Raw genomic sequence first — 13775 nt, 5'->3', positions numbered from 1 at the left:
CAGATAAAATAAAATAAATAAATAAAAACTCTTTTTTTTTTTAATTCGAATAAACTTTTAAAAGTACTTTCGAATAGTCGGATGCATCTACCACTGGTTCGGAATGCCTTTCCTACCGAGAAGAACCAGCAAGAAACTCGGCGGTTGCTCTTTTCAAATATTTGATATAGGTACAAGATTATGCCATGTATAAAATAGTATTTGCAGTCTTGTGCGTCGCCGGAACGAGCTGCAGGTCAAATCCACGCTCTTTTATCATTTAGATAATCTTCAATTGTGTAATATGCTTTTTTCAGGAGCATATTTTTAATAGATTTTTTAAACTTGTGCAAAGGTAAGTCCAAAATAGTTTGCGGGATTTTATTATAAAAGGTAATACCCATACCCACAAATGACTTTTGGACTTTCCTGAGGCGGAAGGCAGGAGCTGCAAGTTTGTCTCTGTTTCTAGTTAGCCTATTGTGTAGATCACCAATTTTCTTGTAACTAAGAATATTTTGTCTTACAAAAATTATGTTATTATAAATATATTGAGAGGCTACAGTAAGGATATCTATTTCCTTAAATTTCTCTCGAAGGGAATCGCGTGGTCTTAAGTTATAAATTGCGCGTATTGCCCTTTTTTGTAATACAAAAATTGATTTTGAAGATACCTGTGGCGACATCTATTTTGTACGTTGTAAGTGACTTCGGGAAGGCTCATAGATTATCTACTATAATTACAGGAGAGGCTTGTAGAGTTGTAGCTTCATGATCCTTTCGTATGAAATACGATTTGAGTATTTATTTTACAGGTAAACCACATTTTTGACATGACAGTTGACTCATAGAGTTAAAATGGCGCGTGAGAAGTCATTTTGTACGCCTATAAGGTTTTTCTTCCCATATAGGAAAGAGCAGTAAGCATTTTTACTATACAGAACTGGCAACAAGATTGTTAAATGTTTACAGGTGAAATCGGTAACGCGTCAAAAATGAACTCCGTATTGCAAGTGGTGGGCGGCGTGTCTCTAGCGGCGTTGGCTGAGGGGCTGGCGTTGGCCGACCGCGCCGGCTTGAGCCAGGCCGACCTGTTGGACGTGCTGGCGTTGACGCCGCTCGCGTCGCCACACCTCATACTGAAGGGACGAGGTGAGTTGACTCTATTCCCTCACTCTCATAGTTTCCTTCACCTCTTCTGGTCATTGAGGATGCTCCACATATCACCCACTGCGCAAGTACAACAGCGCAGGCGCTCTAACGTGACACGAATGGTAGCTTCATGAATGAAGTACCAGGAGAGCATGTAGCACAGAAGGTACTCACCATTGAGGCTAACAAAGACCCCCTTCGTTCTTTTCTGTTCATACTCGTATGTGTATTGCAGACATGCTCTATAATGCCACGGGGGTAGATAGAGGTAAAGCATTTTCTCGCTCTCTCATTTGCCCTTCTTCTTCTTCTTCTTCGCTCTGGGCTGGTTTCCGCACTTAAACGTTTCCGTCTGTTGCCCTTATGAGTGAGGGAGATAGAGTACGCCTTCGCTTCTGTCAGATATCCCTCAACGTCATGTTGATGGATTGGTATTGGTTTCCAGCAATGATCGAGTCGTCGTACTCCACGCACCAGCCGCTGACGCACATGCAGAAGGACCTGAAGCTGGCGCTGGGGCTGGGCGACACGCTGGAGCAGTCGCTGCCGCTCACCGCCACCACCAACGAGATCTTCAAGCACGCCAAGCGCCTCGGCTACGCCAACCACGACGTCGCCGCCGTCTACATCCGCGCCAGGTTCTAGTGCTGGTCCACACTCCACCCAACTTGGAACCATGACGTTGCCTTTGTCTATATACGCCAGGTTCTAGTGTCACACTCATCCTCTAGTAGAACCTCAAGCTGGCTCTGGCAGATCAGCCAACCTGGTAGAACCATGACGTCGTAGCTGTCTACGCGCCAGGTTCTAGCCAGGCCAGGTCTGAACCATACTCACTCTCACCCCTTACCCGCATGCAGGAACTTAAGCTGGGGCTGGGATTGGACCAATCATCGTCGACGCCTTCTGTAATTCCATTTTGCCTTTTGAGATACGGAACCTTAATAAAAGCTCAATATGGTATTTGACAACTATTCAAATCAGTAACTTTTATCAAACGTCAAAACGCACACTTACCTAGTATGCGATATTCTATGAAATACTGGAATGTGACGTGACATCATAATGACGTACTTTTTCAGTTTAATCGATAATTTAAAATGGTCATTACACTTAAAACTAACAAAGAACGTGGATTTTAGGTATTTTGGAAGACCAATGTAGTAAAATTCCCAATTAGAAGTTTTTAACCTACCTAACAAGTAACATGCTTACTATGGCGATCCTGTGCACGCCACTGCTCGTGATATATTGAGCTGTCCACATATAGCGCGACAGGTCGAGATGGCAATTGAGGTTTGAGGCACAGGTTTAGCGCGCGGGCTGTGCGCGTGTGAGGGGCGTCCCCACCTCGATTGCCATCACGACTTGTCGCGTACTATACTTGCTCCATTAACAATAAAACTAGTGCAGCTTGGTGGTTCCTATTACGTTGACGTGTCGGCTCTCAGGCCCGGTATCCACCAAAGCGGAGATGGGCGGAGATGTGTTTAGCAGACCAATCTGTGACGTTAGCCCATTGCTGGGCAGATTTCGAGTACATTGAGTGACTTAAGTGCACATTTAATCATTGGCAAAAGTACAGTACCCGGCAGGACATATTGTACGTCAACCTGTAGAAAGAGATGGCGGTTTCGTAGAGCGTTGTCTCTGTTGTTGAGACTGACAAAACGTCACATCACATGTATGAGTGACAAAGACCGAAATCTCATTCTAAACGTCGATGTACAATTTTTCTTGCCGTTAGGTAGGCTTTGTTTTGATCGACAAATCAAGTTTTTATTTCAATTTAAGTTAATCATAAAAATAAAGTAATATGATGTTAAATGAAATTAAATAAAACGATTTATGTATTTTAATTTGGTTTTATTTTACGTAACTAATAATCTTGTTAACGCGCGAAAGAATTCGCGCGAAACGTTTCGCGGCGAATTCGCTCCTTCTGGACAAGGTCTTACGCAATGCCCGAGTATCCGACGTAACTACAAGTAAAGTCCACTCGCCTTCGTGAATTGCAAGAACTGTATCCAGATACTTCTATCCGATAATTTGTTTCAGTCTTTAGTCAACGACCTCTTTTACGCCTGTTGACTAATAGACAATCTTTGGACAGTTGTTATTAATTAAAGGTTTTTAGTTTTCTTAAAAATAATGTGTGACCAATTCTTTGTTGTAATTTTAACTTGTAATTAATTATGATACTTATTTAGTTTTAGAGCTAATTATTTTGCGCTCTTGTGTTAGTTTATTTGTATCACTTTTGATAATATAAACTTGAATGATAATTATATTAATTTAAGTTATAGAATATAAACTCGATTAGCAAATTTATACTAGAACTTGGTAGAGATAACTTTTACTATTTTAGTATTTCTTTCTTTTATTTAAGTAAATTTTACGTAAAAAACTTTTAGGTACCTAAGTAATTAGTTTTTCATTAGGGTTCATTAATCTTAAAGTTATCTTTAATTTCATTCAATCAAAGATCGAAGTCGAATTTATTTTTTATATAAAAAAAAGTAATCAATCATTATTCAAGTTGTAACATCATTAATTAATGAAGTATAATTTTGTATAAAAGTTATCCATTTCCTAACATTATGTCGAATTTTTGTCGACATTTTTCTGTTGAAGACCAATTTAAATTCGTTTTTACATTAAATATTGTAAATTGATTGAAAATTAATGTAAAAGAAATAAATATTCTAATTATTTATTGTCGTTTTATTTGTCTTGAAATCCTTCAATACCTACCTAGTGTCTTGCTACTTTTTTATGAGATAAGGTTTGTAGGTGTATCTCTTAGCTGCATAGAGTAAGCTTGACTGAGACGGTTCATGTGTAACGGCGATTACGCACTGCACTTCCGTCAGCCGAGTTCTATCCATCATCAAAAGGAACGTATTTTCACGGACTGGGGTCGGATGAGTGCGTGACCGCCGTAACTGGCGATCACGCACTGCACTCCCGTCAGCCGAGTTCTATCCATCATCAAAAGGAACGTATTTTCACGGACTGGGGTCGGATGAGTGCGTGACCGCCGTAACTGGCGATCACTTCCACACGCCCACTTCCGTCTAGCCGAGTTCTGTCATCCGTGAGAATACCAGCGATTATCTACGACATATGACATATAAGCTACCATACATAACAAAAAGAACGTATTTTCACGGACTCGGATCGGATGCAGTGCGTAACCGCTCTAAGGGTGCAGGGATGCGAGAAGGTGACAGTGACATTAAAATCCATGATTTTTACTTTAACGCTCCGGCCATCCACTTCCACTCCCTACCTCACGAGCCGTCTCAGTGAACCTATCATTATGTTATCAACCCATCGCCGGTGCACCCTGAGCACGGGTCTCCTCTCTGAATGAGAAGGGTTTTATCATAGTCTGCCAGGATGGCTAATTGCGGATTAGAACACTTCACACATCTTTAAGAACATTATGGGGAACTCTCAGACAAGCCGGTTTCCTTACGATGGTATTTAAGTTAAGGTATACCTACCTAGTACCTACTTGGCGCGAAACGCGGACGCCGGAAGGTATTCCACGCCTTAGCGATTCGTATCGTATCGTACGAGTAGATTAGACGTTGAGTGGAAAAAAAATTATCTGGCATCGAAAACTTCCAGCTAAGTAGGTAGATATTAGTAAATATTACCTAGAAAAGGAAATGCAGCCAGTCTTGGCGCCATTCCACGCGGGCATGAATTAATACGGTAATTAGCTAGGGCTAGTTTCTAATGTAACATTTTCAATTTTTTTTTTAGGTATAAACATAATTATTTATTCAAATAGAAAATATGCAACCTGCCTTACTAATAACAAAGAACCAAAGCTAAAAACTTTAAAAATAATAACCTTAATAAATTTTCAATTAAAAAAATGTCGATCACATTATTATTAGTTACCTAAGGGTGCTGAGGTTCATAGTTTCTCGCTGTTCTGGGTATAGTCCGCGACATGTCGAGACGGCAGTCGGGGTATGAGGCCCCGCACACCAGCGCTCGCCCGCACCGGGTTAGCGCGGGTGAGCTCCCCGATTGCGATCTCGACTTGTCACGTACTAGTGAAGGAGGAACAAGGTTGTGAAGTTCCTGAGCACATTCAATACTGAACTGGTAGATTGCAGATAGAGGACAAATTAGTGGTTTCCAAAAATAACGATGGCGTGATTTACGAGACGCCGTCACGCGACCGTCTGCGGTTAGCGGCGAGCATAAAAATTGTACAACGACGTTCAGTACGGGAACGAGTTATAACGGAGTTTGGGAACAAGGGGTCGCTAATCTTTGGCGCTTCTCCTACTATGTACCAGGTACCTAAATATTTTTATTAATTAATTTTTTGTCAATCTGTACTAAACCGGTAGGCTATGATAGCAATAGCATTGGTACGTATAGTAGGTAGGTACGCGACAGATCGAAATGGGAATCGAGGTGGGAACGCCCCGCACAGCCTCAGCGCGGGTGACGTGCGAGTGTACGGGGCGTCCCCCCCGCCTTATACCCCGACTGCCATCTCGACCTGTCGCGGACCTATGTGCCAACTACCACTAGTATTTAGGTACCTATAGTTAAGGTTGGGTACTGGTTGGTTGGTAGTTTGGTACGTCAACAGTCAACACCTATCTGTAGGTACCTAGTTGATACAAGCATCTAAGGTACAATATTGCCATAAATGAAAACAAAGGCCCTCAATGTGGTATCAGCGTGCTTCATGCATCTTCTTGTTTACCCTCTATCATATACCTAGTACCTACCTACTTGAACTTCTATGATTATACAAGTAGGTACCTATATGTCAATCAGCTTATACTTTCTTTGACTCGTCTTTAAATGATTGTCCGTTTATAATCACTTGAGTCGCTACTATTTGTTAGAAAAACCTGCCAACATGAATAGCAAGGGAATGATAGAACCTCATCATTCAGGATGTGAGGTGTCACAGAATATTTCGCTTGCCTAGTTAATTAAAGTACCGTAGCTATCTAAAGTAGGTTTAGTGGATTACAGATTTCAGCGAAAACATTGTCTGAGAATTCAAATAACTATAGTACGCGACAGGTTGAAATGGCAATCAGGGAGGAAACGCCCTGGCTGTGCGGGGGTGCGAGACGTCCCCACCGTGTCTCTTCGACCTGTCGTGTACTATAGGTACCTACCTGCATTTTTTTTTTAATTATATTAAACTAGCTGATGCCCGCGCACTTCGTCCGCGAGGATTTACAGTTTTCAAAATCCCGCGGCAATTCTTTGATTTTCCGGGATAAAAAGTAGTCTATGTGTTAATCCAGGGTATAATCTATCTCCATTCCAAATTTCATCCAAATCTGTTCAGCCGTTTTTGCGTGATTGAGTAACAAACATCCAAACATCCACACTTTCGCATTTATAATATTATTAGGATAAGCCATAATGTTGACAACACCTGCACCTAAATCATGCTTCATGAAACATGCAATACGATGAAAACATAACAAATGAAATTAGAAAAATCAGTAGTTTTGCGGAATTTACCATAATACAAGCGGCAGGCATCTAAGTAGCTTGTACAACCTCTTTTCAGGGTTGATAAAAGTTTTTCAAAGAAAAGTTTTTATTCGTGAAATTAAAAAGTTTTTTGACATCAAGCCAAGGTAACCAAGCAGTTGGTATTTTTTCAGAGTTTATTTATTAAGGAAAACAGTATTGGGTAAATAAATTAAAAAATTTCAGTGAAAAATGTCTTTCCTAACAGAATACTTTGATGAGTATCGACAGCATCCCATTCGGAAAACTAAAATGTAAGTGGAATTACAATCATTTCTTAAAAAACTAGCCGTGTGCCACAGACCAAAAAAAAAAACACGGCATGCTTGATGCTGCAGATGCATTATCTGCAGCATCAAGCATGCCGTGTTTTTTTTTCATATACAAGTTAGGTTAGACCTTGACTGCAATCTCACCTGGTGGTAAGTGATGATGCAGTCTAAAACGATAGCGGGCTAACCTGGAAAAGGTATGGCAGTTTTTATTAAACCCACACCCCATTTAGTTTCTACACGGCATCGTACCGGAACGCTAAATCGCTTGGTGGCACGGCTTTGCCGATAGGGTGGTAACTAGCCACGGCCGAAGCCTCCAGATTAGACCAGAGATTTAGAAATTATAATATTCCAAACCCCTGCCGGGAATCGACCCCGCGACCTCCCACTAATAAGACCACTGCGCCAGGGAGGTCATCAAATAATTAATAAGTATTTCCGATAAGATTTCCCATCATACCCTATTTACCACTCGAAATCCTCTATCTCCCACGTAAAGCACCAATTACCTACTACCTTAAAAACGTTTCAAAAAAATCGCGCTTAATTTTGTCACTTGGTCGCTGCGAACATGGTCACGTTCTTGGTCACATAAGTAAATATCCATACTTAGTATCGGTCGCCCAGTGCGCGGGAGGCGTTAGCCTGAATTTTCAAAAATATGCTCACTTAAGCTAAGTTAATTTATTTTATGGAACTCTTGAGCAAAACTCTGCTTCCGGACGCATCGGTGGTTTAGGCTATGCGTTGTATTATTCCTCTCTACTTATGGTCAAAATTTCAGGTGCCGCCCTGAAAACAGATGGGCGAAATTAGAGGGAAAATGGCTGGACCCGAGAGTGGGCTCCGAAGATGTTAGTGGTACTTAACAATATTTCTTTACATAAACTCAGTGATATGATAAACTAAAAACCGGCCAAGTGCGAGTCAGGCTCGCGCAACGAGGGTTCCGTATAATACCGTCGTATTTTTTTGTACATTTTACACGATAATTCAAAAACTATGATGCATAAAAATAAATAAAAATCTGTTTTAGGTACAGGTGAAGACCTTTCATATGATACCCCACTTGATATAGTTATTTTATTTCGAAAATGGAAAATACTTTTATTACTTACTAGCTTATGCTCGCGACTTCGTCCGCGTGGACTACACAAATTTCAAACCCCTATTTCACCCCCATAGGGGTCGAATTTTCAAAAATCCTTTTTTAGCGGATGCCTACGTCATAAAAGCTATCTGCATGCCAAATTTCAGCCCGATCCGTCCAGTAGTTTGAGCTGTGCGTTGATAGATCAGTCAGTCAGTCAGTCAGGCAGTCAGTCAGTCAGTCAGTCATTCAGTCAGTCAGTCACCTTTTCCTTTTATATATTTAGATTATGACCACAATTTTTTTTTGTGTGATGTAACCACAAATTCACGGTTTTCAGATTTTTCCCCCAATGTCAGCTATAAGACCTACCCACCTGCCAAATTCATGATTCTAGGTCAACGGGAAGTACCCTGTAGGTTTCTTGACAGACAGACGGACAGACAACAAAGTGATCCTATAAAGGTTCCGTTTTTCCTTTTGAGCTACGGAACCCTAAAAAATCGGCAAAGTGCGAGTCGGACACAAACGGTTCTGTACCATGCGTGGTAGACAATGCGAGAGGAGACCCGTGCTCTGCAGTGCGCCGGCGATGGGTTGATCATGATGATGATGATGATTTACGTCACATAATATATTATTATTGGACTATCGAAACTACGCGATTTCCTATGTAAAAATGTTAGTTGTTGCAAAAATAGAGTGTTTGTATTACCTATAGAAAGCATGGACGGAAGAGGAAATCGAGCAGTTCATCAAGGAAACGATGAAGAGTCTGCGCGGACAGTCCACCTACCACAACGACTACTGTGCACATCTGTCACCTGGTATGTGTCCTACTCATATACACAGATTACTAATCTGTGCTCATATACATACTTCCAGTGAACGACAATAAGCATTAGAAGGCGCATTACCTACTAAATAGAGACCACAAACTCTATGTGTACCTACCTATGTAGGTACGTGTCTCTAAATAATTGTACGCTTAGATCTTTTGAACTACGCAACGGATTCTTAAGAGGTTTATGCGGTTTTCATCAATAGAAAGAGTGATTCAAGGCGAAGGTTTATACGTAGGTATAGTTTAATATTGTTTTGTGTTAATTTGTTGAAATCAGTAAGACGATAATTGTTCAAGATGTCGGAAGAAATCAAGCGGACTGAGAGCTTTCATCAAAAATCGTCTTATTCTTTTCAAATAAGTACCTATTTCTAACAAAATAACCACACTGACATCACATTACTATCTACATTGCACCTGAGCGAAGCCGGGGCGGGTCTTTCTCCAACTGAGTATCTTCTTCTCAATAGGTCATGATGAAGCCTCAATAGCTCAACCGGTAAAGGAGTGGACTGAAAACCGAAAGGTCGACGGTTCAAACCCCGCCCGTTGCACTATTGTCGTACCTACTCCTAGCACAAGCCTGACGCTTAGTTGGAGAGGAAAGAGGAATATTAGTCATTTAACATGGCTAATATTCTTTAAAAAAAAAAAACTGCCTGTACTTACTAAATAGTTTTATACTCAAAACTGAGGAATACAAAGGAAAGTTTGCAAGAAACTGAAGCCATCTTAATAATTAATTGTTTCCGCCACATTTTCATAAATATCGGTCAGAAAATATTATTATAAATGTCATCTAACCTTACTCTCATGGTTGGCCCGTGCGTAGTCGGATCTATCACTCTGGCAGAAACTATTTAATGATTTGGACACTTCATAACTGATGTTTTAGGGTTCCGTACCTCAAAAGGAAAAACGTAACCCTTATAGGATCACTTTGTTGTCTGTCTGTCTGTCAAGAAACCTATAGAGTACTTCCCGTTGACCTAGAATTATGAAATTTGGTAGGTAGGTAGGTATTATAGCACGCCTTAGGGGAAAAATCCGAAAACCGTGAATTTGTGGTTACATCACAAAAAAAATTAAAATGTGTTCATGAGAAAATATATTTCAACTTTCAAAGTAAGATAACTATACCAAGTGGGGTATTATATGAAAGGGCTTTATCTGTACATTTTAAAACAGATTTTTATGTATTTTTATGCATTATGGTTTATGATTTATTGTGTAAAATGTCGAAAAAAATACTCGAGTACGGAACGCTCAATGCGCGAGTTTGACTCGCACTTGGCTGGTTTTTTTTAATTTACGCACCTACCTACCCGTTTACATGACCTTGACTTACATACACCTTGTCAGATTGTCTAGCTTTTCTTTTCTGTTTCAAAAATATAATTAGGTGTTATCTACCTATCTAAAACCGTACTATTGGATGTGATTCATAATAATATTTTTTCATAATCTATATATATAAAAGGAAAAGGTGACTGACTGACTGACTGACTGACTGACTGACTGACTGATCTATCAACGCACAGCTCAAACTACTGGACGGATCGGGCTGAAATTTGGCATGCAGATAGCTATTATGACGTAGGCATCCGCTAAGAAAGGAATTTTGAAAATTCAACTCCTAAGGGGGTGAAATAGGGGTTTGAAAGTGTAGTCCACGCAGACGAAGTCGCGAGCATAAGCTAGTCATTCATACGAATACTTATTAGAAACTAGCTATTAATGCCAGCGACTATATCCGCCTGGATTTAGGTTTTGTCAAAAACTTGCGGAATATTTCAGAATTCAAAACCAGACCTTTCAAGCCTCGAGAGAAGAAACGCCGGCCGTGTAAGCCTGAGGATGTGGTGGTGGAGGAGGTGACTCTACCACTTGCTCCCAAACTTGCCATCAAGGATACAGAACTGATGAAGGTAGCTCGCGAGTTGTATGAGCGGGACATGGACAAGCCCACCCTGGAACCGCTGCCTACACATGCGAGGAGTTAGTATATTAAGTTTTATTTATTAAGGCGAAACGCGTCCCAAAAGCGGCGTTGAGACACAGTTCGGATGTTCAAAGAATCAAGTTTTGGTCACAAAAACTCCGAATTGGTATATTTATTTTTTAATATCTTAAAAATTAAAGATATTCTTTACTGAAATTACGAGAGCCAAAACACGATTTGCACAATTTAGCTCGACACTAAAAGATCGCGAAGTTTCCCTAAAACACGCATTTTTTACACGACCATTAGGAGAAAAACCATAAATTTATTCGTTTGATATAAAACTAATTCCAAAAAAAAAATCGTATTTACGTTCAACGTTTATTACACTTAGGGATTACGGTATTATTTTATGGTAATAGAGAACATAGAATTTTAAATATAAATATTTATATAAAGCCTGCAATAACCAGCGACCCAGACTACCGCTCCCTCCCGTCAGTCCGCAATGCGTCGAGAGCATCCGTATGCAACTTCAATCCCATATCGCTTTAAGTAGTTTTAAGACAATTAATTAGGTAAGTATGCTATAGGTATATAATTTGATTAGTTAAAAAGTCAATAGGTAATTTATATTGTGATAGAAAGGGATTATATTATTGTCGCAATGTCACCAAGTAATAAAAATATTTTTTTTGAGATAAAAATGCGTTTTAATTTTCTTTGTAACGATTTATAATGATCAATTACTTAACTAGTTAGGTTATTAAAATAGCACCGACTAGTAGGTATGTTTGTTTTGCATAGAAGATTGATCAATGACTTAAAAGAGGACTAGAACGGAACTTGGAAGGTACTAATAAATACCTATTCTATGCTACGACTCTACATAAAATATCGTCCTTTCACAGTTCGAATCATTCAGTTCTTCCGAGAGCTTGCAGAGCTCGCTTCGGAAATCTGTCCAATAAATAGCGCAAAGGAAATAGTCACAAATAATGTTTTCTTAATAAAAGCTGTGAAGCTAGTAATCGGGACGTCCGCCTTTTAAACGGAGGTCGGGGGTTCGATCCCGGGCACGCACCAACTTTTCGGAGTTATGTACGTTTTAAGCAATTAAATATCACTTGCTTCAACGGTGAAGGAAAACATCCTGAGGCCTACCTGCATGGCTAAGAGTTCTCCATAATGTTCTCAAAGGTGTGTGAAGTCTACCAATCCGCACATGGCCAACGTGGTAAACTATGGCCAAAACCATTCTCACTCTGAGAGGAGACCCGTGCTCTGTAGTGAGCCGGCGATGGTTTGATCATGAATGTTTTATTTCCAGTCCTCGGCTACGTCCGACCGTCTCTATACAAAACCGGAATTAGCGAATACCAGCAAAGCGTAGCACGTCTGGCGTACGAAATGATTCGCGATGATCGCTTCCCACGTTACTACGCGCACAATGGCTGCCGGCCACGGTGGGGACTGCCGCCCGAGGGCGACAGGCAACCAGAGCTTGATGCAGCTCCTTATGATGGAGAGAGATTGTACTAACAAAGGTGTGCTACAGTGCGCAGCAAAAAATAATGTACATCGACCTTAAGAAAGTGGTTTTGTAGACCATTGCCTCTGTCGTTGAGACGTCACATAGGTATGAGACAACGCTCTACAAAGCCGAAATGTCATTGTACAGGTTGATGTACATTATTTTCTGGCGCGTACTGTACCTATTTACCTAACCTATTTGAATGTTCGGCAGCTCTTTATTTCCCAGGTAATTTTACGCAAACACTCCATCGAATGAAACACTCAGACACAAATGCTCAATCTGAAGTAAATGCTAATATCCTACAAAGACGACAAAAAATATTCAAAATAAATAGGGGTAGATACTGGGTTAAAGAAGAATTAGGACCATTATGTCAAAAATAGAAACTATAGGATGATAGGATCAAGAAAAACTATTTCTAGCAAAGTAGGGACGTATATCACCCTGTTTATGCCTTGGCGTAGGATACCTTTTTGTTTTATTGCCTTCAACGCCTATTAGATGAGACGCTTCTCAGAATTGCCAATAAACTATTCTACACCTGATAAATAATTTCATGTAAGAACATTACTTCTACAATTTGAACACCATATCAATCGAGGTAACCGTTTAAAAGCAATATAACAGTATAATAAAAGTCAACAAATCTCCGCAAACGATACGCACCACTAAACTCAATATAGATTTTGTGAAAAATAAATAAAAGCTGGTTAAGTGCGAGTCAAACTCGTACACGAAGGGTCCTGTACGAGAAATAACAATTTAATTTTTTTGTGATGTCATCATCATCATCATAATGATCAACCAATAGTCGTCCACTGCTGGACATAGGTCTCTTGTAGGGTTTCCACAAGAGGTCTTCACAAGGTCTTGCGCTACCTGGATCCAGCGGCTCCCTGCGACTCGTCTGATGTCATCCGTCCACCCAGGGGGTCTTCCAACGCTACGTCTTCCGTGCGAGGTCGCCATTCCAGCACCTTAGGGACCCCAATGTCTATCGGTTGTACGAACTATGTGCCCTGCCCATTGCCACTTCAACTTCGCAACCCGTTGAGCTATGTCGGTTACTCTAGTTCTACGGATCTCCTCATTTCTGATTTGATCACGTAGAGAAACTCCAAGCATAGCTCTCCATCGCCCGCTGATTTTTGTGATGTACATAGCCACAAATTCACGGTTTCCGAATTTTCCCCTTGTGCTTACCTTTCATGTCAACGACTCAACGGGAGGTAACTAGAGATTTTGATTTCCTTGACGGGTCTTGACTCTTGACAGACACGACAGACACAACGAAGGGATCCTTTAAGGGTTTTTTCTCTATGGAGATACAGAACCCTAAAACACACCGGAAAATCAGAATATGAAACCAAATTTTTCACGAATTTTCCATGACTCGATTCTGTTTTTCCGGGAAAATAATA

General features: G+C 40.4%; 2 protein-coding genes across 4 annotated transcripts in view; both read left to right on the top strand.

Annotated features, from left to right (window-relative positions):
• The window catches only part of Ndf (Nucleosome-destabilizing factor), a 65816-nt gene extending 61971 nt beyond the window's left edge, over nt 1–3845 (top strand). For all 3 annotated transcript variants that reach the window (XM_069506133.1, XM_034980371.2, XM_034980370.2), the window contains exons 11-12: nt 952–1131; nt 1577–3845. In XM_069506133.1, coding sequence (XP_069362234.1) covers nt 952–1131; nt 1577–1776 — 380 coding nt within the window. In that variant the 3' untranslated portion in view covers nt 1777–3845. The remainder of the gene's footprint in view (nt 1–951; nt 1132–1576) is intronic.
• A 2950-nt stretch (nt 3846–6795) lies between these two features.
• On the top strand, nt 6796–12359 carry LOC117992802 (uncharacterized). The gene is made up of 5 exons (XM_034980516.2): nt 6796–6920; nt 7726–7795; nt 8753–8858; nt 10673–10873; nt 12148–12359. Exons 1-5 carry the CDS (start codon nt 6859–6861, stop codon nt 12357–12359), a joined length of 651 nt encoding a protein of 216 aa, XP_034836407.1. The 5' UTR covers nt 6796–6858.
• The last annotated feature ends 1416 nt before the right edge of the window (nt 12360–13775 follow it).

The sequence above is a fragment of the Maniola hyperantus genome, chromosome 22, assembly GCF_902806685.2.
Source record: "Maniola hyperantus chromosome 22, iAphHyp1.2, whole genome shotgun sequence".
In the NCBI taxonomy this organism is placed as follows: Eukaryota; Metazoa; Arthropoda; class Insecta; order Lepidoptera; family Nymphalidae; genus Maniola; species Maniola hyperantus.
Note: the sequence above shows the minus strand (reverse complement) of the source record. Positions and strands in the feature narration are given on the sequence as shown.

What these genes read in the sequence shown, in the direction of transcription:
- LOC117992802 (XM_034980516.2), top strand. Translation starts at nt 6,859, where the DNA reads ATGTCTTTCCTAACAGAATACTTTGATGAGTATCGACAGCATCCCATT. An exon ending in CGAGAGTGGGCTCCGAAGAT is followed by an intron (nt 7,796 to 8,752) that starts GTTAGTGGTACT and finishes TATTACCTATAG; the next exon opens with AAAGCATGGACGGAAGAGGA. An exon ending in CTGTGCACATCTGTCACCTG is followed by an intron (nt 8,859 to 10,672) that starts GTATGTGTCCTA and finishes GGAATATTTCAG; the next exon opens with AATTCAAAACCAGACCTTTC.